Below are 9947 nucleotides of genomic sequence, written 5' to 3' on the forward strand. Positions count from 1 at the left end.
TAAAAAGGAGGAAGGTCTCTTATTCATATTTGCTTCTTTGGCTACCATGAATGTCTCGTTGTATGCCTTTTTTCTTCCAAGTAAATACAACTATTGCAACAACAATAAAGCGCTAACAGGCAAGTGATATTTAATTTAAAAATGGAATACGCTTTAATTAAAAAACAAAAAGCACAACGAACAAGATGTTTTAATTTATTTCGCTCCAAGTCAAAATTTAAGCAAAACATCAAAAGAGTTTTTAATGCGCATTAAGTCCGCTGTCGCACGGAGGAATGTAGGATTACCAAAACCGGCAAAAGCAAAACTTGGTAGCACTTGTTTCAAAAGAACACCCCCCCCCCCCCTTGTAGAACTTGGAATGCTAGATGCGTTGGCGGCAACCCAACCAGCCTCTCCCAACTTGCCGTATACCATTTACCATTCTGCCTTACCCAATTTGCCGCATCCTAGCCTGCTGCTTTGTATGTGTTAGTGCGTGTGTATTTGTGTGTGTGGGGCAGGAGAGAGAGAGAGAGAGAGAGAGAGAGAGAGAGAGAGAGAGAGAGAGAGAGAGAATTTTGGAACTTTGAACTTTGAACTTTATTACAGGAAAGATAGCATTATGTCGATCACTAAGTGGGGCACTGCCCTTTGCTCCCTGTTATCCGAAAGCCAACAACAATAGGATGAGCATCAGAAGTGAAGATAAATAGGGAAATGTTTTCTCTGCGCGCGCGCCAGCAAGCAGGATGTCTCAGAACTGAAGCGGTAATTTTATGATCTAATTATAGGCGATGGGTTTATGGGTCACGTGATGTGGGGGCGGAGCAAAACATTGGTTGATACTTACTGTGTTGACATTAGTTCATTGGCCCCGCCCCAACATGATGTGACTTACTAATCCATGGGCTATCATTGGTTCATGTTTTTGGCGCTAAACTATCTGACAGTAAAGTACTATTTTGATGTGACACGTTATTACTTGGTGCAAATACGCGCGGTGTTTAAAACCACTTGGCGGACAGAACTGTGCATTCCCACAATTCGACACTTACTACACCCATAACCACACCGTTGATCAATTGCTGAGAAATGGCGCAAATGACAGTTGGGGAAACATTCAGAAGTTGGAACGACCTTACCGAACGGCTGGCAGACTTTTCCAGAAAGAACGATTTGGTGTACGTGGTCAAATACAGTCGTGCTGTTCAACTTGCGAACAAGAATTCAAAACAGCCCTTTCCAGACGAACTGAAGTATGCATACGCAAAACTTGTGTGCAAGTACTCAGGAAAAGGACGACTCACAGGCCGAGGTGCGAATAGGAGCAATGGGTAAGCGGATTTATACTTATTTGCTATACTTCTTATGCTTCCTTGTCACAGATAGTAACTCGTATGAATGTTTAATTTTAATATTATTATTTATTTTTTATTTTTATTTAGTCAAGTTTTGACTAAATATTTTAACGTAGAGGGGGGAATCGAGACGAGGGTCGTGGTGTATGTGTGTGTGTGTGTGTCTGTCTGTCTGTCTGTCTGTGTGTGTAGAGCGATTTAGACTAAACTACTGGACCGATCTTTATGAAATCCCCATACTTTTTTTTCATTTTTTCAATAAATGTCTTTGATGACGTCATATCCGGCTTTTCGTGAAAGTTGAGGCGGCACTGTCACGCTCTCATTTTTCAACCAAATTGGTTGAAATTTTGATCAAGTAATCTTCGACGAAGGCCGGGGTTTGGTATTGCATTTCAGCTTGGTGGCTTAAAAACTAATGAGTGAGTTTGGTCATTAAAAATCTGAACATTGTAAAAAAAAAAATTTTTTTATAAAACGATCCAAATTTACGTACATCTTATTCTTTATCATATTCTGATTCAAAAAATATATAAATATGTTATATTTGGATTAAAAACAAGCTCTGAAAATTAAAAATATAAAAATTATTATCAAAATTAAATTGTCCAAATCAATTTTAAAAACACCTTCATCTTATTCCTTGTCGGTTCCTGATTCCAAAAACATATAGATGTGATATGTTTGGATTAAAAACACGCTCAGAAAGTTAAAACGAAGAGAGGTACAGAAAAGCGTGCTATCCTTCTCAGCGCAAGTGCTACTCCGCTCATCTTGTCAATTTCACTGCCTTTGCCGTGCGCGGTGGACTGACGATGCTACGAGTATACGGTCTTGCTGGGTTGCATTACGTTCAGTTTCATTCTGTGAGTTCGACAGCTACTTGACTAAATGTTGTATTTTCGCCTTACGCGACTTGTTACATTTAGTCAAGTTATTCCGATTGTGAAGAAAATGTAACAGCAGAATACATCGCGCGTCGTGAATCGCTGCGCCCCTCGTAGCGCCGCGCGTTGTAAATCGCAACGCTGCACAACGCGCCGCGCGCTGTGAATCCACATCGCTCTTTGTGTGTGTGTGTGTCTGTCTGTCTGTATGTCTGTCTCTCTGTCTCTCTCTCTCTCTCTCTGTCTCTCTGTCTCTGTCTGTCTGTCTCTCTCTCTCTCATCAGTTCATCAGTCTGCAAAGATTAAACATTTTCTAAATTTTGATGCACGCAGAACATTTTTTCAAGCGCATGTGCAGTCTGGAATAGACTATGCATCAACCCTTTGGGATTCTGCAAGTGATGCAGCTTTAAGACCCCTAAAATCTTTGCACAGACGCGGAGTAAAAGTTGTTCTGCTGAAAAACAGCACCCTCTCTAATCATGACTACAAAAAAGCTGAAATTCTTCCACTTTCATCCAGACTAGCGTTTAACAAGGCAAGGTTTATGCATAAAATAGTTCGTGGACATGTACCGGACTATTTAACTGAAAGAATATTATTAACTGAGACTTCATCAAGCCGCACGAAGAAACTAAATGTTCCCCTCCCTAGAATTGACTTGTATAAAACTAGTCTAGCATACTCAGGTCCATTTCTGTGGAATGTTTTACCAGTTTCTCTCAGACAGCCACTTTCTGTTGCCAGTTTTAGAAGACATACTTTTTTTGTATATGCTTTCATCGTCGTGTGGCACTTAATGCCGCGATCAGGTACTGCTGTTTGATAAGTACATGAAGATCTACTAATATAATCATTTTTTTTCTTCTTTTTTTTCTTTTTTTTCCTCTTTGTCTGATTTAATAACCATGTTTTTATGTTTTTGTTTTGCTTCTTCTTCTGCTTCATTATTATGCACTGCTTAGTTAATTCCCTCTTGGGCGAGGGCTGGATGAAAAAAGATTTCTCTCTCTCTCTCTCTCTCTCTCTCTCTCTCTCTCTCTCTCTCTCTCTCTCTCTCTCTCTCTCTCTCTCTCTCTCTCTCTCTCTCTCTTCTCTCTCTCTCTCTCACGTTTTGCGTTGCTTGAAACAGTTTTCATTATACCTTTGACAATAAGTATGTCATGTTCGTTTGTATGTATATTTTTGTTTGTTTGTTTAGTCTGTAATCGTTTGCTTGTTTGTCGTTTGTTTTTATTACTTCTTTAATTGATATTCCAACATTTTAAAACGTATTATCATTCGGGCGAGGGCTGGATGTAAAAAAGCACCTGTTTGCTTATGCCATTACCCTCGTTAATAAAGAATTTGTCATTGTCATTGTCTCTCTCTCTCTCTCTGTCTGTCTCTCTCTCTAAAATAACGAAACCCTAGAAGAGTTCGGACCAACAAAATAAATTTGGCTTATATTTTGCCTGTGTGCATTAATAGGTAACATGCGCCTTGAGTCGCCTTGTGTGGTGAGATACGTGCGCGATATAAATCCTCGTAAATAAATAAATAAATGAACAAATAAATAAATAGTGTAAACACAAATAAATCAATTGGTCAGAATGTTGAATTGTTGTTTCGTTCCTTGTTAATTTTGCCCCGTTTCGTAAATATATTGTTTTGTACTTTCAGGTCAAAGAAAACAGAATGCCCAGCCTTCATTTTTGTATCTGCTGACCGCAAGAAAGGTTTGCTTTGGATCAAAAACATGATGAACAGTCACAACCATGAGTCCTCGAACAACAACGATGCAGAGGTACGCAACGTACTTCATGTGCATCCGACTAATACCTAAGTCATCATTTTGTTTTCATTGAATATGTTTTATGTGTTGTGTGATATATTAAATTTAGGACACTCGTCACATTCTAAGATCTTGAGCAGAGACCCTTTAATTTGTGTGACTGATAAAATGTTTCTTTATAGTGTTTACCGTATACATGTAGCAAGAATGATCTCTCTCTCTCTCTCTCTCTCTCTCTCTCTCTCTCTCTCTCTCTCTCTCTCTCTCTCTCTCTCTCTCTCTCTCTCTCTCTCTCTCTCTCTCTCTCTCTCTCTCTCTCCCTCTCTCTCTCTCTCTCTCTCTCTCGCGCTCTTTATCTCTCCCTCGCCCCCCCCTTCTCTCTCTCTCACTCTCCCCTCTCTCTCTCTCTGATGTGTGTGACTGATAAAATGTTTCTTTATAGTGTTTACCGTATAGCAAGAATGAGCTCTCTCTCTCTCTCTGTCTCTCTCTTTCTCTTCCTCTCTCTCTCTTTCCTTTTCTCGCCCCCCTCTCTCTTTCTCCCCTCACTCTCTCCCTCCCTCTGTCACTCTATATCTCTCTCCCTCCCTTTCCTTTATGTGAATGCTGCAATACGTTGTGTTAAATATTGGTTGAAGTTGTTAAGAATGGACGTAAATAGATTGCCACATAAAGCATATAAAATGTTGCGTGAACTGGATGAAAGAGGTAAAAGAAACTGGGTGTCTAGCGTACGTTGTAAATTATGTCAGAATGGTTTTGGGTTTGTATGGATGAATCAAGGAGTGCAAGATGAGAACCGGTTTTTTTTAAAGATTTCAGAGAAAGATTGATTGATTGTAGATGGCACGAATGGAATGTTCATGTTCAGAACAGTTATAGATTTGCGTTATATAGGACATTTTGCACCGTGCACGAAGTAAAACCTTTTTTATTATTGAACATGGATAGGCATTTGACAATTAATATGGCAAGATTCCGAGGTGGAATAACAGAACTATTTGTGCACGTTAATCGATATAAGAGATACGATGCAGATAATGTTGTTATGCCCGTTGTGCAGGGAACGTAAGGAAGATGAGTTTCATTTTGTGCTTTGTTGCCCCGCACTTCGTGATTTGCGATGCTAGTTTATTTTTGCTAAGTTTTGTAGAAACCCAAGTTTACACAAGTTTTCTATGCTTATGGCATCTGTGAATGAAGGTATTGTTCGAAAGTTGTCAGTTTATGTGTACAAAGCATTTCGACTACGTAGTGTTGTTATGTCTTAGTTCATGTAAGCCTACGATATATTTTATTTGAAATGTAATGTCTTAGTTCGTGTATGATTTATTTCATTTGTGTGCAAATGTCATTATGTCATAGTATATATGTTCACCCCCCTCACAAGGGGCTATGGCCTAAATGAGTAAACAATCCAATCCAATCCAATCCAATCAATCTCTCTCTCTCTCTCTCTCTCTCTCTCGAGCTCTTTATCTCTCCCTCCTTCGCGCCCCCCCTCTCTCTCTCTCTCTCCTCTCTCTCTCCTCTCTCTCTCTCTCTCTCTCTCTCTCTCTCTCTCTCTCTCTCTCTCCTCGCGCTCTTTATCTCTCCCTCCCTCGCCCCCCCTTCTCTCTCTCACTCTCTCTCCCTCTCTCTCTCTCTCTCCCTCGCGCTCTTTATCTCTCCTCCTCCCCCCCCCCCCCTTCTCTCTCACTCTCTCTCTCTCTATATCCCTCTCTTTCTCTCAAGGGCACATTGTAAGATTAAGCCTATGGCCTAAAATGTCTACCCTTTATGTGAATAAAATGTTCTAAGTCTAAGTCTCTCTCTCTCTCTCTCTCTCGTGTGTGACTGATAAAATGTTTCTTTATAGTGTTTACCGTATAGCAAGAATGAGCTCTCTCTCCTCTCTCTCTCTCTCTCTCTCTCCTTCCTCGCCCCCCCCCCCCTCTCTCTCTCTCTCCCCTCACTCTCTCCCTCTGTATCTCTCTTTCTCTCTCCCTCTCTCCCTCTCTCTTCTCTCTCTCTGTCTCTCTCTCTCTCTCTACCTCTCTCTTCTCTCTCTGTCTCTGTCTCTGTCTCTCTCTCTCTCTCTCTCTCTCTCTCTCTCTCTCTCTCTCTCTCTCTCTCTCTCTCTCTCTCTCTCTCTGGGTCTCTGTCGGTCTCTCTCTTTATTTCTCTCTCTGACTGAAATATTAACCACACCTCATTTCAGCGTTTTGTGTAATTTTATAACCAAGAGGTGGATGGTATGATTCCATGTAAAAGCCTGGCGCGGCCACATCTCAAACGTTGAGCCGAACTGATTACATTGGAATGAGTGTGCCTTTACAGTGAAGGCGATGTGGGTATGTGACTGTATATATAATTTGTCTGTTTATTTCAGGTCCAGTTAAAAATCAGCGGAGTTTTAACAGAAATTCAGCTGTCCTGCTACAACGTCCACGACGAAGAACTTGAGAGACGTCACTCCGCTTTGGCAAAGCTGCTGGAAGGCTGGCAAAACACAACTTCCCTTGGTATGAACCACGCAGGTACTGTTTGTTTCTGGTACAGTTTTGTGCTATTGTATACGAAATGTATGAGAAACACAATGCAATTAATGTTACTCAGTGGATTTAAAACTTAAATGAACACATTTTCTAAGGTTCCGAACTCAAATGCAACCAAGTGTCCGGATTCCATGCAAGCTTTTGAAGTTCATGTGCAGGATCCTTGTAGGGTCTCTCTGCACCTTGAAGTGAGAAGTACAGTGACTTTAAACCATGGCGTGGGAGTTTAATTGGCTAACTCCAAGACTGTTCAAAAGTTCAGTCAGCGAGTAACCTTGCTGAGGCTTTGGCAATGTGCTGTACTTTCAATATAAAGGAATGGCCCATACGTTGTTTTGAGTTTTTCGGAGTTGTGCAGTTACACAAAGAATTGTCTAAACCAAGAGTGCGAGTAATTCAAATAGATGTCATGACGATGAAAGGCACTTGGGCAATATATTGTGTGTTTTTGTCATAACACACGAGGCGTTTTAAGTAACTATGCCAATCATTTTCTGTTGTGCAGGTCCAGTGTCACTTTCACCTAAAAATATCGCAGACACTGATGAGCCTGATTTGGGGTAGGTGAACACAAGATGCCAGTTTACAAACTTCTGTTATCAAATTAAACGATAGTTCCTTTCAAAAAATGTCGTAGTGCAATATTAAATCTGTTTGTAAGCTCACTGCTAATGAGGTAGTGGATCCAGAATGTTGCTTTCCAAAAAGCAGTTCATATTGAATACATTAAGACGAGTCATAATTTTAAGAATTCATGTAACGTTTCGGTCTCGTCATTTTCGTTTGTACTGTAGGGTTTTGTAGCCTAGCTGTGTCGTTTATCTTTTGTAGGAAAAAAGTGGAAAAAACAGACTTTATGTTTTTCTATATGACAAACGGGGTGAAAGTGTTTAAGTCGGACCGCATTCACGGAATTTCTGAATTGACGGGAATTCGGCAAGACTTTTGCCCATTTCGCGTAATCCGAAAAAAAGGCAGCCAGGATTGAGGGTTTTGCCAGGATGTGCAAGGATACGTCTAAAACAAGCCTATTTTGCCAATCCGTAATCTTCTGTATTTTGTGTGTGTGGTGCTTTAGCTCCTTGTTATGGTTTGCGGAGCGACTCGGACACAGATTGATAACGGACTCTCATGCTCGAGAAACTGTCTCACTACGCGAAGTAACAATGTGCCGAGTGAGCTCAGGTAGCAGAGCACTTGACTCAAAACCCGAATCAATAAAATCAATCATTTTAAAGAACATTTGTTTTTAGGAACAGCCCAATGGGCGCTTGTAACCCCGCGCGTCGATTGCCGGTAATAGCTCTTAATGAACTCGGCCTGGCACGCAATATACCTCTTGCAGTAGAATTGGAATGTTACGATTAACCAGGAAATTCATTTATCTAAATTGTTCACCTGTTGTATCAAAATTAAATCATATAATTGTCATGTGCATGGCAGGTTGACGTTGCCAGACGAAAAACTGGCAGCACGTGTCAAACAACTGAAATCGGAACTGTTTGCCATATTTGACGGGACCAAAGAAAGTGACCGTCATAAGCTGTACTGCCGAGGTGGAGTATCCCGACGTGAGTTTCACTTCATTGCTGCCTTATTCAATAATGGTCTCCCACCCAACACGGTCTTTAATTAAAAAAAGCTAATCGTGTTTTATTACTTTTGTAGTTACAATGACATGGTACTATTTACTGTAATCCAGTACTTACACAAAATTATTCACACACTAACATCTTGCTTAGTTGGTGACAAAACGTAATGATTATCAATCAATAGGAGAAATTATGTATAACGCCATCTCAATCGAAGGATGCACGTGTCAACTTTACTAAGGGTAAAAACAGGTGGGGTTCAGACCCTTTTTGATAGGTGCCACTAAAGGAAAGATCTTTATTCTTTAACCTCGTACTATACGGGTTTTTTCGGTGTATTTTGGGAGTACCCTCAGTATAGCGGTGGTCACGTAGCCCATGTAAAGAAATCGTTGATCCAAGATGTTTGCCAGATAGTGAAGTGAAATGCCTTTGATGGCACCAGAAGTTTAAATGAAAGACCACGGGTATTTGTTTTATGTTTGGTCCAGAAATTCAGTATAAATGTGTCATTAAAGTAATTCGCTGCACCTGGCACTGAACACACTATTGGCAAAGATCTACATAGGAGCCTCGGGGCGGCAGTCTGTTCCGCTCATAAGAGAGTGAGGTATTTTTTTATAAACAATTTCTGAAACTGTTTATTACAGGATCGTTGGATGGATATGGAGGACTTGGCTACCCTCAAGAAGGCCAGGAAGACCTTGTGATGGATATTCTCTTATCTCTATTCTCCAAGCACGGAACATTGTCTTTGAACGTACGTAAGAGTGGTTTACTGATTTAGTTTTGATGGCCTTCATACAGTAGCATAACATGTACACACATTGTGTCACGAAAGTAGCAGCCCGTTTTACAAGAAATGGTTAGGAAAATGTTGATGTATTCGTATGTATTTCATCGCATTATTGGAAATAATGTTTTTGGCATTGAAACTCCTGATGGAACTTGTGACTATTTGCAAGCTTTGGCGTCAATACTTTCGGCGTTTATTGTTGATTAATTTGTTTTTTAGGGGTACAGTTTTACTGCCTTGTTTTTCTAAAACCGCAGCTTCAGGCTTAAAGACAAAAACGTAACAATACTTTCTTATGCGATGTTACATTCACGCTTCTGAGATTTATTATTTGTACTATAAGTGTGTGTCTGTCTGTCTAATTAAAAGACCACTGGATCGACGTACTAGTATATGTAACATTTTGTTTTGTTAAACATAAACGTTTCATTAACATACAATTCTTGTTTTTGATCCCGTACGATGTACAGTTCAGAGAGTTCGTTGTCGTAACAGAGGCATCGGAATCTCCTATTATTAACACAAAGAAGATGAACAATTAACGGTTTTTTTCTTTTAATGTGGAGTGCTCACCCATTTGCAAATGGAGTGTTTTCGCTTTCATTGAAATCCGCTTGTAATGCCTAATTATTTTCTCTCGGGGTTATCAAATACTGTTGAAAATGGGTAACACTGTGGTACTTTTGTTGTGTCTGTTTTAGATGGCTGACTACTTGATGAGGGTACTGCTGCCGGAGGTTGTTGACAAAATATTTGTCAGCCAGTCATGAAAGAAACATTAGATATTGTAAACATTTGTTACAATGTGTTTTGTGATTTTGGTTAGATGTGTGTTTTAGATTATGTACAGTCAATGTTTTTCCTGATCAAACTTGCTGCTATTGAACTTTTTGTTCAATAAAAACGCCAATGAAGTATATACAAAGTATACATTAATGCAATCGTTTTCGAATCATAGTGATCGGTCATCATCGAACCAAAAGCAATTTCAATGTTCAAACAAATAAACAAATATAAAACA

At 40.0% G+C, this 9947-nt stretch overlaps 1 protein-coding gene across 1 annotated transcript; it reads left to right on the forward strand.

The window, feature by feature from the left end:
* The first annotated feature begins 525 nt into the window (after nucleotides 1-525).
* LOC138957763 (uncharacterized) lies at nucleotides 526-9731 on the forward strand. Its single transcript, XM_070328821.1, has 7 exons — nucleotides 526-1316; nucleotides 3890-4013; nucleotides 6373-6520; nucleotides 7044-7098; nucleotides 7982-8109; nucleotides 8781-8890; nucleotides 9628-9731. The coding sequence occupies exons 1-7, from the start codon at nucleotides 1075-1077 to the stop codon at nucleotides 9694-9696; spliced, it is 876 nt and encodes a 291-aa protein (XP_070184922.1). The 5' UTR covers nucleotides 526-1074; the 3' UTR covers nucleotides 9697-9731.
* The last annotated feature ends 216 nt before the right edge of the window (nucleotides 9732-9947 follow it).

The sequence above is a fragment of the Littorina saxatilis genome, unplaced genomic scaffold (genome assembly GCF_037325665.1).
Source record: "Littorina saxatilis isolate snail1 unplaced genomic scaffold, US_GU_Lsax_2.0 scaffold_827, whole genome shotgun sequence".
NCBI lineage: Eukaryota > Metazoa > Mollusca > Gastropoda > Littorinimorpha > Littorinidae > Littorina > Littorina saxatilis.